The sequence below is a fragment of the Macaca nemestrina genome, chromosome 1, assembly GCF_043159975.1.
Source record: "Macaca nemestrina isolate mMacNem1 chromosome 1, mMacNem.hap1, whole genome shotgun sequence".
Lineage (NCBI taxonomy): Eukaryota > Metazoa > Chordata > Mammalia > Primates > Cercopithecidae > Macaca > Macaca nemestrina.
In genome coordinates this window covers 34,704,451-34,720,807 of record NC_092125.1, presented here as the reverse complement: position 1 = coordinate 34,720,807, position 16,357 = coordinate 34,704,451, and the positions used below count along the sequence as shown (strand labels likewise).

Below are 16,357 nucleotides of genomic sequence, written 5' to 3'. Positions count from 1 at the left end.
TATGGGGATATTATACCAGAATGAGTAAGAACTGCCGCCTGGCCTCAGACTCATCTGGAGCCCCATCCTGGCTTACCTGGTGTCTTAGGGACCTTATCTTTTTTCAAAGTATACTTTTATGCCCATAATTGTATTGTTCTCACAACCTGCCTATAAAGTAGATTGGATGAATACCATTATCCCCATTTTTCAGATATCAAAATGCAAACAAATGAGTTGCATGGCCCCAAATCATACAGCTGGTAGGAATCAGAATTGAAAAGGAAGCAAGAGGTCATCTCAGTTAAGCCTCTCACTTTACAGACGAAATGACTGGGCACCAAAAAGTCTATTTGCCAGGTAGCCAGAGAGAGGCTAGTCAGGTTTTGAGAACAAGAAGTTATTGCGTATAAAAGTGACTATCATTCTGAAACCACCTACTGCAGTAACATAGCCAGCCTTAGAGCCTCAATTTTCTCATTTAAAAAATTCAAATAATAACAACTGTCCCACAAGGATCAAATGGCTTAATATATGTATGCAAAGTGCTTAGCAAAATGCCTGGCATGGAGTAAGGGTTTAATAAATGATAGCTGTTGTTACTATGGTTCCAGAAATCCTCTTCATCAAAGAACATTTAATCATTTTCTCACAATTACAACACTTCTCCTCATAGAGGTGGGTCATGTTTTTTGATTTGGGACTTATGAATCAGTCTCAGAACTGAGCTTACATCTCTTCTGTCCTTAGGGATGGTGAACTTCAGTGAAGTGTCTGGGTACCCTGTGCTGCAGCACTGGAAGGTCCGGTCTGTGATGTACCACATCAAACTCAACCAAGTGGCCATCTCTCAGGGTGAGCACTGCTGCGGCCTATCCTGCCCACCTTCTCTGGAACTTAGAAGTCCTTTCCAAGGGGAGAAGCCTTTGGTCCCATTGTCGAAGATGCAGCCTAAAATGTAGCTACTACATGAGGTGTGAGAGCTATTTACTCAGATTTATCCAAAAGAGCAGATGGCTAGAATCGGATTCTTTTCTAAGTAGAGATTACATTGCACATGTTATCTTGGACTACAGAAGAGAAGGAAAGGGCAAGACCGGAGCCAATGAAGGTATAATTTTTCCTGGGCTCATCCAGTATGTGGAGAGGATACATAAAAGCAGACTTTTTACAAATTGACAGAATTAAGCATTCCAAATGCAAAGAACGTAATTTAGAGACTCCATACAATGAACTAAAAAAAGAGAGCAAGAAAGAGCGGGGAAGGAAAACCAGAAATCAGCCTAATACTCCTAAACAGCAAGTGAGTGAAATGAAGAGACTGAGGGATTGAGAGAGAGAGAAAGAGAGAGAGAGAGAGAGAAATAGATATTAGCTCGCTCTGTATAGTTAGTAAGTTAAGGAGTAGTGAGTTCCAAACTTACTTAGGGTTTTAGAGTCAGCAATAGGGAGGTAGAGCCTTAAGGCCAATGGGAGGAAGATAAATGGTAGAGGACAAATAGAGAAGTTATGAAGTTAAGTGAGACAGAAACTCACAAAGGGTAAAGTTTTGTGCATAAAGATAATGCATTAAGGATATAGCACATTTTCATAGGACACAGGGGACTCAGAACTTTTTCTCTTTTAACACAAAAGAGTTCTTGGCAAGAAGTGATTGGGATGGGGACCTTACTGACAGAAACTCTTCTGGTGCAGCACATCTAGAAAGAACTAAGCTACTTTTCATTCTAGGAAAATACATTAGAGATTTTACTCCATTTCCATAGTCAGTGTGCACCCAGCACAGATGCTGTGCATGTCAGGAGTTAACAACAAATATCGCTGTTGCCACATGCCATTCAAAGTCACACAATGGTGTCACTGTGATGTGGATCTCACCACTTGAAGTCTCAAGCTGAGCTAGACTTGACTTTGCCTTCATGGGAGACAGGTATGTAGAAGAGGAGATCATTAAAAGCTAGCCAGATCCAAAAGGTATTGGATTTGGAAGATTTACCATAGGCCATCTTTCAGACAGATATATAGTAATTCTCTTAAAGAGAGACAGCAAATCCAAGATTTGCCTGCAGGGTTGGGGGAGAGGAGGCTAACAAGTTTTCTTTTCCATTTGTCATTTCCCAGTCCTTTTATTTTAGAATTTTTGCAATAAAATAGGCATGTATTAGTGACTTTTCTTTCCTTTCTTCTGTCATTGTCTTCTCATTGCCCATGTCTACGTCTGAAGGCAGTATTTTGCAATTGCCTTTTTTGATCACTACCCACAGTTAGAACACATTTTGTATCGTGACCTTGTGCGTACACATACTCCCACATGCACACAACAGAAGTTTCATGAAGCGATACTTTATCTTCATGATGTGAAATGTTCTTGACTGGTATTTGTGTTTCTATTTTAGACTATGCTAATTGTTTCTGCTTTTTTCAAATGCTATTATTTGAACTCACTAAATTGATTTAATGTCATGACCTGTGATTAAAAAAAGAAAAAACATTGATTTAAAGAGGGCAGGAGTAGAGGTTTGGCAACGTTTTGCTTAACTTGGCACAGAGTTAATACAACCAACTGGCTTAAAAGATACTCACTTAGGAACCGAAATGTCTGATTTAGCTAAATGGAAATACTCACCAGACACTTCTAGCTAGCTCTCCCACATCACTTTGAGCCACACAGGCACTTCCATGTTTGGGACTGAATTGCCTGGGAATCTGTATACACAAAGTGTGAGCCCTCATTCTTACCCTTGGGTGATGCCTCTCCATAGCCCTCAGCAATGCTCTCCACTCGCTGGATGGGGCTACATCTCGTGCAGATTTTGTGGCATTGTTGGACCAGTTCGGCAACCATTACATCCAGGAAGCTGTCTACGGCTTTGAGGAGTCCTGTTCTATCTGGTACCCAAACAAGCAGGTCCAGCGGCGACTCTGGCTGGAGTATGAAGACATCAGTAAAGGTGAGTGGCATGCTTGTTGGCAAATTCCATACCTCATGTCAGTACCGGCTGCCTGCATACAATCTATAAGACCGATTTTAAGGAGTCTGTAATAACGGGTCTTACTCAGATTTTCCCACAATGCTCTGTGCCCATCTTTAACATTTCCAAGGTTTGGTTGCAAAAACCAAATCTCAAAATCAAAGTGTTTAGGGAATTTTAGATGCAGAATGGGGTCAAAACTGTAGGCTTACTATGTTAGTTATCACAGAGAGAGTCCTCGAAAGATTCTTGCCAGCCACCATCCATTTTGCTACCCTAGGGAGGACAAAGTATCAGACTGCTCGTATAAAGTAAGAGAGAAGTAGCAGAGAGCATGATTCAGTCTCCAGGAGTCACACCCAACTCTGCCTGGAATCCCTTTATAGCAGCTACATACATAGTAAACCCCTTCTTGCTTCATCCTGCCCTCTGCGTAGGCTCATTTTTCCGACTGATTTGTGTTATGAGGGAATCTCTATTGGCCAAGCGTTTATATAGCTCTGAATAACAGCCTCACAAACAAATCTTTGTCTACTGTCTTGACAGCAAGTTAGTATTCAGTTCAAGTAAGTATAAGAAATTGGAATTTTTTTATACCTTCTTGATTCACTCTCTGGTATAGCAGACATAGTGGCCAGTATATTTGTATCTGATCAACCAAGACTGCTTTAAAATTGCCATTCATGGAATTTCTCTTGAGTTTATCCACATGGCATTCTGATGAGGCCAAGTTGTGGATATGGGACTTGCTAAAGGGCAAGTGATGAATTAGCCCAATAAAAACTCAAGAAATGGGTCATCTTAAGACTCAATGACCAAGGCAGGGCTCTTCTGAGACAAGGGACCTCTACTGTCAGCAGGGCTGCCACAGGGGCAAGTATGTCTCTGACTGAGGTGCTCTTGGTTCTCTGAGCTCCACACAAATTCCTGCTTTCCCTTGCTCAAGAGGTAGCAGAGCTATGATGGTCTCTCCTCTGGCTGGGCACTTTCTCCCAGAAGAAACAAGAGATTTGTGTCTGGGCTACAGTGGCTGCAGTCATTCATTCCCCTCAAGCCTTGGTTCCTGTAAACTCAGAAACACAACCACAGGCTTCTGCTATCTCTTCAAACTTCAGGATCTTAACATTGTTCTGATTCCAATTTGCCAAGAGAGCAATGTAATATAAGCAACTGTAGATACTACCAGTTCCAGCTGGCAAAGCTTTCTTATGTTTTCATGCCAGAGCCTGAGGACTGAACCAGAGGGCTGAATCCTCTTCTATTTCTGTTTGCCAGTGGTTCAAGGATTGCCAGGGTCTCAGATTTCTGGGAGATAAGAGTCTGACCCTACCAAGAGCTCCTGGTTCTAGACCTTGCCTCTCTCCCAAGCAATGCAATGTCCTTAAGGTTAAATACTGAATCCAAGAGGGAATTCTGTCCACGGCCTTGGCATTATGCCCTATTCTTCTTGATTGCAATCCTCTCTTGCTGCTCAGGAGCTAGTTTTGCCACAGTCTAAGTGTTGACTTTGGTTCTCTGAAATATGGTCTATATTAAGCTCCTTGCTTGTTACTAATCTTAAAAGACATTCAAACATTTTAGTAGGTCTACGTCAATCTCTATCTACCACCTTCATTCCTAAAACTTACTTCTAAGTTATAGGGTTTATGTGTTTTGTTCTTTAGTCTGGTTCTTTAAATATATTTCTCCTCTTTTGGCATCCATTTCCTTTTATTCCAAAATGCTGCACGAGGGAATGTCACTGATAAAGAATGATATGTGCGTAAGACAAAGGGAGATATTCTTCTGTCCTGCTCTCTGAGAGGGCTGATACTGAACGAAACTTTACCCTAGGAGTGACAAGTGTGCTGCGAGGGCTATATCTTCTGTGACATGCAAGGGACACTATTTTTGGGCTTGAGTCCTTTGATTACATGTTATTGCCTGCTCTGACTTGAAAACCCTTCTAGTAAAATGAGTTTCTCTGTTTCTTATTTCTATACTTATGACCAGATACCTAAAATTATGTATGGATTGAATAGGAAAGGAACTTTACCAGGGTGAAGTGAAATGGAAAAAGCACAGGACTTAAGGATGGAAGTCTGGAGTCATCCGGGTGATATTGCTTTAGTCAATCATTTATCTGGACCGCATCTGTAATGCCCTCTCTAATTCTCCAGCCCCGACAGTTTAGGAATCCTTATGAATCTTCCTTTACATGGGATGTGTTCTCAGGTTAGGTATTCGGATAAAAGTCTCCTCTTCTCTCTACAAAGTCATAGAATTCTCATGAGTAGGTTTTTTGCCTTATGCAACTTTAAATCTCAGAGCCACAGAACCACAGAGCCAAGCACATGGTAAGCACTCAAGGTGTTTGCTGTTGCTGTTGCTTTGTTGTCACTGACAGTGGTGATGGTGGTAGTAATGGTGTAAAAGCCCCCCTGAGGTGGTGACTTCCATGTGGGTTTTATTGCAGATATGTAACTTGCTTTAGTTATGCCTGACTGAGGAAAATTCAGAGATGGGTGTTTTGGGCCAGATCTTCGGAAGGCAGCCTCCCATTCAACAGGCACTTATTTGTCATGCTAACACTATGTGGTTTGCCATACCAACGTTGAGGCTCATCTTGCTCAAGATAAGTCTGATGAAGCCTGTCTTAATTTTTTTTTTTTTTTTTCAAGACAGAGTTTCGCTCTTGTTGTTCAGGCTGGAGTGCAATGGTGCGATCTCGGCTCACCCGCAACCTCTGCCTCCCGGGTTCAAGCGATTCTCCTGCCTCTAGCTGGGATTACAGGCATACACCACCAAGCCCAGCTAATTTTTGTATTTTTAGTAGAGTCGGGGTTTCTCCATGTTGGTCAGGCTGGTCTTGAACTCCCGACCTCCAGCCTCCCAAAGTGCTGGGATTATAGGCATGAGCCACTGCACCTGGCTTCTGTCTTAATTTGTTTTTACAGAGCAAGTAAAACATTTCAGAAATGAAATTTTCAACCTCCCGTCCCCATGTCTAACCTTACTCCTATCTTCTCCCATCGTTCTTTGCCCACATGCCACAGAAAATGTCGGGAGGTTCTTCCTCTCCAGACTAACTTCTCCACCTGCGTGCTGGCACCCATCCCTCCCTGCTTCCTCTAGACCTCACTCCTTCATTACCTTCCTCCTTTTTAATCTTTACAACCTCTTCAGTCACTGAACTCTCTCTTCTGCAACCTTGTATCTTCCTAAAAAATAATCCTTTTATAAACACGCACTCCTCTTTACCGCTGTTTCTTTTCAATGTATTGGCACCTCATTTCTTACAAGGGTAGTTTATACCTCTTTTCTCTACTTCCTCACCTCCAGTTCACTCTTCCAATTATCACTTTCAGCTATTTTGCTCTACAAAAACAACGCTGGGAGAAGGAAATCTACCCTAGGGCTTCTTAATTGGAGATTCCCTGATGTCAATCCTGTGACCATCCCATGTATCTCAGCAGAAGACTGTGTCCCTCTTGACCAGGGCAGCTTTCTTGAAAATCCTCTTTTCCTTGATGCCCCAGATGTAATTCTGTGCAGATTCTCTCCATAAATCTTTGGCCTTTATTTCTCTTTTTTTTTGTGTGTGTGCATATCCCTCTAAAGAAACCATATGCATCTTGGTCATTTCATGGGGTTTTGTGCTTAGTGAGTCTCTCCCTCCTATTGTTGGGCACTGTCCTTTTGCAGCCACCTCCATTGGCGCTCCTAATTCTCTCCTTTTTTCTGAGGCTCGAAACCTCGTTTGCTCTTGAGTGTTTAGCATTTCTACCTGGAAATTCTCCAGGCACCTCAATGATGGATGCTTTCTCTTCCCCATAAGTACTACACTGTGGTAGATTTGTGAACTCCATTGATGGGTCACAGCGTAGAGTGAGGATTCCCTCTTGATCCTCCTCTTTACTCTCCACATTAAACCATTACAAAGTCCTTTTCACCACCTAAGTATGTCTTCAACAGCATCTCCCATTCTCCGTTTCTTCAAGGTTCTCAAAAACTATTGCAATCACCTCGTCATGTATCTCTTCCTCTTCAGTTTCCTGCCACTCCACTCCATTCTACATTCTACAGTTCACCGTCTGTTACCTTTTTTTTTTTTTTTTTTTTTTTTTAAGACAGAGCCTTGCTCTGTTGCCCAGGCTGGAGTGCAATGGTGCGATCCTGGCTCACTGCAAGCTCCGCCTCCTGGGTTGATGCCATTCTCCTGCCTCAGCCTCCCGAGTAGCTGGGACTACAGGCACCTGCCACCATGCCTGGTTAAATTTTTGTATTTTTAGTAGAGATGGAGCTTCACCGTGTTAGCCAGATGGTCTTGATCTCCTGACCTCGTGATCCGCCTGCCTCGGCCTCCCAAAGTGCTGGGATTGCTGGTGTGAGCCCCTGTGCCTGGCCTGTTATTTTTAAATGCTATTTAATGACATCACTCCTCAGCTTGAAACCCTTCAGTAACTCCTTTCTGCCTTCTCAGCACGAACAATTGACTGCACTCCCTATATTAGTTTTCTGTGGCTGCTGCAACAAATTACCACAAACTTGGTGACTTAAAAAAGCACATATTTATGTTTCTTAGAGTTCTGGGGGCCAGAAGTCCAAACTCAGTTTCGCTGGACTAAATTCAAGGCACCACCAGGGCTTGTTCTTTCTGGGAGCTCTAGGAAAGAATCTCTTGCCTTGTCCTTTACAGCTTCTAGAGGCCACCTGCATTCCTTAGTGTGCGGCCTCTTCCCCGTCTTTAAAGTGCATCACTCCAGTCTCTGAGCCACATAGCCTTCTCTATGACTTTGACTCCTCCTGCATCCCTTTTATAAACACCCTTTTGATTGCTTTAGGCCCACCCAGATAATCCAAGATAATCTCCCCATTTCAAGATCTTTAATTCAATGACATTTGTAAACTCTCCTCTGCCATTCACAGGTTCTAGAGATTAGGACTGTGGGAGCCGTTTTTCAGCCTACCACCCCCTCTCACCTCTCCAGCCATTGCATCACTGACTGCTACCTACCCCGAGTACCCTCCACTCTGATGACATAAGGTTATCTTCTGTCAATCCTAAACCTTTTCATTTGCCTCTGCACAGTTTAGGTCCCTAGAGACTTCCTTCCTGCGTCAATCCAAGGTCACAGATTTGCTCTCTGAAGTCTCCACCACTACTCTGTCTTACTCAGAAATTTTCTCTCTTGAATGCTTCTCTTGTCCTCCACTTGAAACTCTCTTGTCCCTTTGTGTCTGTTCTGTTGCGTAATTCCTGGGGGCATCTATCTCTCTTTCCAGGCCCTGAGGATCAACACATTAGTCTTCCTGGCTATGGTTTATGTTTCTTGCTTGCATTTTTCTTTCACCTCCTAAAGTTCTATAAATTGCTAGACCTTAAATAATTAAATAATATCCTGCCAAATGTCAGGCCCCATCATGGGTCCAGGACTAAGATTTCCCTAGTTTGAAAGAGGGCATCAAGGTTTTTCACACTTCCAAGACTTGGGGCATGTGATTCTCAATCTATCTAACCCGCCCTCCATTCTACCATCTCCTCCTTCCCACTCTTCAAGAGCTAGCTCCAACATCACTCCCACCAAGCCTCCCCTGACACTCAGACAGGGTTCTCTGCTGCCTATTTTATGCTCTCACAGCTCTTCATATGCATCCTTTGGCAGCACTCTCCACATTTCCCTGGATTGTCATTTCCCTGCACGACTGTCTTCCATAATAATAGACTTGACAGTATTTACCATATTTCTCTTTTTTTTTAAATTTCAAAAGTTTATTTATTTAAAGTAATCAAAATGCAGAAAACAGAATAAAATGAAAAGTAAATCTTCTTCCCACTCTTATTTCCCAGTAATCCAGTTCCACTCCCTAGAGGCAATCAGGCAACCACTGCTACCAGTTTATTGTCTATCCACCCAAAGATAGTCTATTCCTAGCCAATGGAAGTGAACAAAGCAAGCTTTAGAAGAATAGATATACTAGGGTCTGGTCTTTCTGTAAAATTATAAATACATATATATTTAATTATGTTATCCTTTTTCTCAAAAAATATATATTTATATATAATGTATGTTATATATGTATATGAGTTTGTGTGTATATTTATATAATATACACATACATACAAATATGCATATTTATAGAGAAACATGAACATATAATCTCAAAATAAATTATCTGTTTGCTCCAAGATTAGAGATATGGATGAGGGACTTTTATTTTTTGGACTAAAAACTTCCAAATTGCTTTTCCCACAAGCATCTGCCACTGTTATAATAAAACTCTTTTAAAAGATTGAAAAGTATATTCTGAAAGTTTATGTTATCCTGAGTTAACTGTATCAGTGAGGTAACTGATAACAAAGGAAAACATACTTTTTTATCTGCAGAAAGCTGAGCTTTGGACTGAAGTCTGGGAGGAATTACAAAATGATATGACCACGTCTTATTAATCTTTGAGTCTTCATCCCTGACACAGTGCCTGGCATGTAATTAACATCCACATTTTGTTAAAGGAATGGATCCTTTATATTTTCTTACTTCATGAGAAACCAGTAAAGAGATATAGATCTGTATATCCCAGAGAAATAACCAAGAAAAAAGGAAACCTATTTTAAATTAGAACTTTCAGGGGTTTAATTGTACCTCACCTGATGCACTAAGCACGGTACATATTTTTTCTTTTTCTTTTCTTTATACTTCATTCAGGAGTGGATTTCCTTGGGTCTTTCTTCCCTTCCTTTTCCAATATCACTTTCATTGTTGCTTTAGATCTGACTTTTGCCATCACCTTTTCTTGCTATTGCTTTTGGTGCATATCAGTGGGGTTATCTGGGTGGACAAATTGTAATAAGCAAGCTCTTCCATTCCACTGCACCTTCTCGTTTGTAATCCACATTTTTTCTACATAATCCATCTTTTTTTTCTGGCCAGTTTCTTCCTTCCCATCGGGAAAGCTGAGAAGAATGACTTGCTCTCCCTCTGAGGCACAAGCTTAGTTCATTCTCTAATGTGATGCTCAGGCTCTAAGCAGTGGTAAATCAGAGTCAAAGAAAGGAGTAAACCAGCTACATGGCATTGTATTTCCAGCAGACAAGATGCCATGTCTTCCACGTTTGTATGTGGATAAAGCCCAGGAAGACTAAATTGGTTCCTCTCCCAAGATAGTAAACAGACCTCTGCTTTGGCTGAACCAAAAACAACAGCCGAATCAGCAATGCCTTCTACTCCTGCTCTGTGAATGCTGGTCAGCCTAGACCTGTCCTTGTGTATTTGAGGCTGACGTAGTTCTTAGGCTAACTTGCTTCATTGTAACATGTGTCATAAAAATGACACAAATTTATAGAAATCCAATGAGGAGTCATAACAAATTTCTAAAAGGCTTTACGTTTTACAACCCCAAAGTTGCAAACTAGCTCCAAAGGATCTTTCTTTATACATTTATAACAACAAAGTTAGCACTCAAGTAGCAAAGCAATTATGGCATATAGTTATTTTCTCTAAATGATTAATTCATTCATTCATTCAACAAATGTTTGCTGAGGGCCTGCTACATGCAAAGACCTGTAGTGAGCAGAGAGGGGATTTAGAGAAGGCAGCTGTTCAATGACATTCATAGGCAGACAGGCCTGATGAAGGTGCTGCCACAGCGAAGCCCACTGGTGTCATAGACAGAGCCTCCTGAAGACACTCTAAAGCTTTCCTAAACATATGTGTGAGGATTTAATTTGAGTCTCCAAGTCCCTCGGCTCTGATGCAATGAGTCCAGAGTAAACTAGATATGTAGGTTGAGGGAGAAAGTTACTAAGAATAATATTACCAAATAGCTACCTTTTTTTTTTCTCTTTTTGAGCACTTACTTTGAGCAGGCACTTTGCTAAGCATGTTATATCGCCTTTTTCATTTAACCTTCAAACATACATATCATTTAAGTCTTACCCTCCCCATTTTATAGATTAGGAAATAATAATAATGAGAGCTTAAATAATGTGCATGTGGTCACAGAAATAGTAAGTAATACAGTCAGGATTTAAAAGAATGCCTTGGCCAGGCACGGTGGCTGACGCCTGTAATCCCAGCATTCTGGGAGGCTGAGGCGGGCAGATCACGAAGTCTGAAGATCGAGACCATCCTGGTTAACATGGTGAAACCCCGTCTCTACTAAAAAATACAAAAAAAATTAGCTGGGCATGGTGCCAGGTGCCTGTAGTCCCAGCTACTCGGGAGACTGAGGCAGGAGAATGGCATCAACCCGGGAGGCGGAGCTTACAGTGAGCGGAGATTGCGCCACTGTACTCCAACCTGGGTGACAGAGGGAGACTCCTTCTCAAAAAACAAACAAAACAAAGAATGCCTTTACCTACTGAGATGGACTGGGAATCGCTTCTTGCCTTTTAGCCTGCCAATTGCACAAAAACAGATCAAAGTAGAAAAGTTTGTGAACAAAATGCGGTAGAATAAGAAACAACTGAAGCCAGGAAACTGGTCAAAGGTAAACCCACCACAGAAACAGAAATCAACCCTAGGTAGATTTCATGGTGATCCACTGCCATTAACTCTTAGTTTTTTGTATTTTTGAGTGTTGTGGGATTTATTTTGGCCATGATCCATAATGACGACACAGTTGTTGGAATAGTTTTTGTCTCTTATCCAACAGTGCTTCTTAAAATGTAATACGCATATGTATCACCTAAGATCTTGTTAAAATGGAGATTCTAATTCAGTAAGTCTGGGTGGGTCCTGAAATTCTGCGTTTCTGACAAGCTCCCAGATGATGCCAAAGCTGTTAGTTCCAAGACCACATTTTGTATAGCAAGTCTATATATTTTTCTTGAAGACCTGCAGGCAGTGGGTTCTCTTACTGTCTTTTTTCATCCTGTCTAATACAGAAACTTCGACACTGGAGCCATGGCACGGTGGTCTCCAGGGTTATGCCCTGATGTTAACTCCACAGAGGAGGACTATCCTGAGTGGTTTTCACTTTGGACCAAGGCTTTTCTTTGATTAGGCCATTGATCACTAGGCTTGTGTGCAGAAAATAGTTTGTGTGCAGAATTGAAGAATTGAACTATCTAAAGCCCTCAGGCACTGAAAGGAATTGGAAACATACCAAAAATCAGTATTAAAGGCAATAAGCTGACTTTTTTATTTAATAGCTTTGTACTACTCTAGGCAACATTGTCCTAATCTTACTATCTCAGGAAATCTCTGTCTAGGTTGCTAAAAGCAGTGTTCAAATGAGGCCCTCATTTTTTCCTCTAGAAAGTTTTTGAAGAGTTTTGCATCCTAACCTGGATAGTATTTTGGTTGATGGGAAAATTCTAGTGCTGATGAAAGCTCCTTTCATATAATTATGAGCCTGACAATAGTAACATATTGTCTCTACCATACAATTTAGTAGTTAATTTTATCATATTCTGGACTATTCCCAACTACTCCAGATATGTAAACTTTGCCTTCAGAACTTGATTGATTGCTTCCTGGAATGGGCTGTTCATTTATTTATTTAACACCTTCTCTACTAGTCATTGGACTAGGCTCTGGAGCTATGATAATGAATGATGCAGAAACTTTTCCTGCTTTTCTGGAGCTCATATCCTAGTGAGAAGAAAGAGAAATGTCAAGTAATAAATAAATGAAAGCAATAATTTCGGATACTCATAGATGCTTTGAGGAAACTGAAGCCAGTTGACGTACCAGAGGTTGACTGGAGGACTGGAGTAAATCCAGATGGCCAGCACAGAGAAAGCCTCAGTGACGGTGATTTTGAGCTGAGACTTGAAAGATAAGGAGCTGGTCATGCAAAGATGGGAAGCAGAACAATCCAGGCAGATGAAATAGCAAATGCAAAACCCTTACAATTGTTTTCTGAATTCCCATAGCTCCTAGAATAATGTAGGACCTATAGGAAATAATTGCTAACTATCAGAATGATAACCAACATGACTGTGGAAAAGAGAGAAGCGTAGATCCCCGGATGGGGTATGTAGAGAAGAAACTCTATTTATGGCCAAGCTAAACTGGGGCCAATTTGTTTAGCGCATTTTCTTTTATCCAACATGTAGCTCAATGTGCAACTGGGCTGGCCATGGAAATACAGACCCAGGAGAAGTAAGCATATGGCTAGAGGCTAAATAGTACAAGACATATATTTACCAGGCATATTATCTTGATTAAGTTATAGGCTCCAATCCACCACTAATTATCTCTGCAGGAAATGTGTTAAGGAAAAAAAAAAAAATCACAAGATAAAGGGTAAGGGAAGGGAAGATTCTACATCAGATGTGAGAATCTGAACTTGACATCATTGGGGTTTTCACATCTTTTGGGGTGAGTACCTCATGTCCTAAGCAATAAAATGTCTATACAGTAGTCCCCTTTATTTGCAGGGAATCTTTTCCAAGACCCCCAATGGATGCCTGGAACCTTGAATAGTACTGAACCCTACATATACTAGGTTTTTTTTTTTTTTCCTGTGCCTACATACCTATGACAAAGTTTAATTTATAAATCGGTAGGAGATTAACAACCATAACTGATAATAAAATAAGATAATTATACTGTAATAAAAGTTAGATGAATGTGGTTTCTCTATCTCAAAATGTCTCACCTTACTTATTTCTGCACTGAGTTGACTATAATTAGCTGAAGTGGCAGAAAACAAACCTGATGATTATGGGGGCCTGCTGTATTGCCCATCCTACTCTCAGACAACATGTTGAGGGAAAGAGTACTGGATTGGGATCTGGGAGAACTGGGTTTTTTGTTTCAATTGAGCCAGTAGCCAGCCAGCTGACCTAGAGTAAATTATTAACCCTCTTCAAAATAATTTTCTTATCTATATAATAATGAAATTAGATTATACTTAGAGTTTCTTCTAGTTCTAATGTTCTGTGACTCTATAAACTCAGCAAATGATTTCTACTTCTGATAAGGGAATGCAACCATTTAATACTGCCTGACTCAAGGTTAAACAGGTTAACTCGGTTGATATGGCAATGGAAGTAGTTGAATGTAGTTGTCTGTAGCAAGGATTTATTATTACACAGAATTGCTTCAAATTTTTTTTTAGATATGGTTCTTGAGAAGTTTACTTAATGGCTGTGAGCCTCAGTTTCCATGTCTGTAAAATAGGGTTAGCAATACTTATATTAAAAGGTTGTACCAGGATTGGATATAATTATACATAAAGCACAATGTCTAGTATTTTTTAAGTGTTCAGTGCATTGGGACTGATTATTACTACATTACTATTATTAGCGTTATTTGAATGAAATTTGAAACTCGTCTCCCTATTTTTGAACAAAATAGCAACTGATAAAAATTTAAAAGAGATGTTAGTAAAACTTGCCCTGGGTAAAATTCACCCTTTGTACAACACATATGTATATTGCAGAAGTCACAAATCACCTACTAACTTGCGGTTAGTGCAACAGAAGGGTCAAATCTCCATTCCAAAAATCAGGATCAGGATCACCTCCTTTGCCAACCATATTCAGACCTTGTTGTAGCCAGTTTTATTGGAAAAGACCAGGAAACAAATACCACTTCTCCCACCCATGTGAGAATTTTTTTTTTGGCAGTGGGGACTGGAGTGGACACTGTAAGAATGTGCTGTCTGTAGAAAAGACTCCCAGGCTGGCCTCAAAGTCCTGGCCTCAGGATCCTCCCGTCTCAGCCTCCCTGGGGAAGCTTTTTGATAAGCAGCCTGGGGGTTACTCCCTTTTAAGTGCAAAGGAGCTGTCAGGCACATCCTCCAAAGGTGGGAAAAATAAAAGTGCCCAGCTGTGTCAGCTTCCCTGTGACCTATGACACAAAGTCTGCACAGGCCGGTTCCACGGGCTGCATACAAATGCAGGTGCAGATACCTCTGGTTCCTCACAGGGGGGACTCCAGCTCCATTAACAACCCAGTTTCAACAGAAGTGCAAATGGGGGCTGAGAGATACCATTAGTAGTTTTGTGTTTTTGTTAGGCTTATTTATTGTCCTGATTTCAATGAACAATCCTGCTTTAGAGAAACACTTTTATATTCTCTGAGGCATAAGAGGGTCAACAATTGTTGAAAGGTTGGGGCCATGTTCACAAATCTCTGAATTCTCTTCCTACTCCTACCCCATCTCCTGCAATGCATTTTACAATGTACAGCATCTAGCAGGCAGACAGTTAATATTTTTTTAATAAATGAGTGAATGCCATATTTTTTCTCTTCTTCTTCTATTTCCCAGAAATGATAGCATGTCGCTTAAGAGAGCATCTCCCCAAACACCCTCCCCTCCAACCTCCTGGCAGCAGCTCACCCTTTTATCATGCTGAAGGCGGTCTTGTTCCAGCTGCTCATCCCTCCTTTCATATCTCCATGTTTGCTGCTTTGTGTGTGTGAGGTTAGGTTGGGGTTGGGGGATAGATAATGTGATGTCTGGGAATTTGGCATTAAAAGAACAAGCTGGACATAAAAACCAACTGATTAAACACAAGGTGAGACTAGAATTAATTATTAGGACCTGGGTTAGATCCATTTGTGTACCTCCAATTAGTGATTGTTATTGTAAGTTTCCAGCTACCAGTTAATGTTGTAGGAGTCAACAATAGTCTTTCTTTTACTACCTTTTTTATATTTTCCTTTCTTTTACAAAGTGAGTAGGAAAGTTTTCTTTGCAGAAGGTGAGGGAGTGTGTATTAGGTATAACATGCAACCTGTGTTTAAACTGAAACAACAGGCACAAAAATACTTTGACCTAAACCAACAAATAATGGAACCCCTTTCATCTAAGCTCTTGTTTGTTTGGCCACTAGCCATTTTCTGTCCATTTCTAGTTTACATTTCTCTGTTGTCAGAGACAACATGAGATTCTCTGAATCTCATGAAACTCTTTGAAAGTTGGTTCAATTAATAGAAGATATAAGTTAAAGGAAAAATACAAATATATAAGAAAAAACTAATGTTAAGGAAATCAGCAAGAAATGAATCAGGTAAGTAACTCATTTTTTGAAAATGAGGGCAGTCACATCATTTTCAAATCTGGCCCTAATGGCCAGCTACTCTGCGAAATGCAGGTGATCAATGCATTAATCAATGCTACACTAGTCAAAGGCCGCAGAATATATCATTTCAGTCTGTGTTACTGATAAGTAGACAGTTTTCCAATCTGATTAACTTCTCTCTCTTGGAAATTTCCAGATGAACTTTGTCTTTATTGTTGACATATTGCTGTCTGCAGAGTCACTGGTATGTAGGCCTCAATTAGCAGCATCTTGAGGGAAATCTATGAATTCCTTTGCAATAATGATGTTTATGCATTCATTAAAAAAGATGTATTGAGTGTTTATTATATATAGATCAGGCACAGTGTTAGGTGCTAGGAATGCAGTGGTTAATAAAAGAAGACTTATAAACCACCGTGGAATTCTAGATGTTGAAGGCAAAGCT

General features: G+C 40.6%; 1 protein-coding gene across 4 annotated transcripts in view; it reads left to right on the top strand.

The window, feature by feature from the left end:
* Positions 1-16,357, top strand: part of LOC105484476 (astrotactin 1) — a 382,581-nt gene that overhangs the window by 235,746 nt on the left and 130,478 nt on the right. For all 4 annotated transcript variants that reach the window (XM_071076083.1, XM_071076081.1, XM_011746132.2 and 1 more), the window contains exons 15-16: positions 730-834; positions 2,742-2,930. In XM_071076083.1, coding sequence (XP_070932184.1) covers positions 730-834; positions 2,742-2,930 — 294 coding nt within the window. The remainder of the gene's footprint in view (positions 1-729; positions 835-2,741; positions 2,931-16,357) is intronic.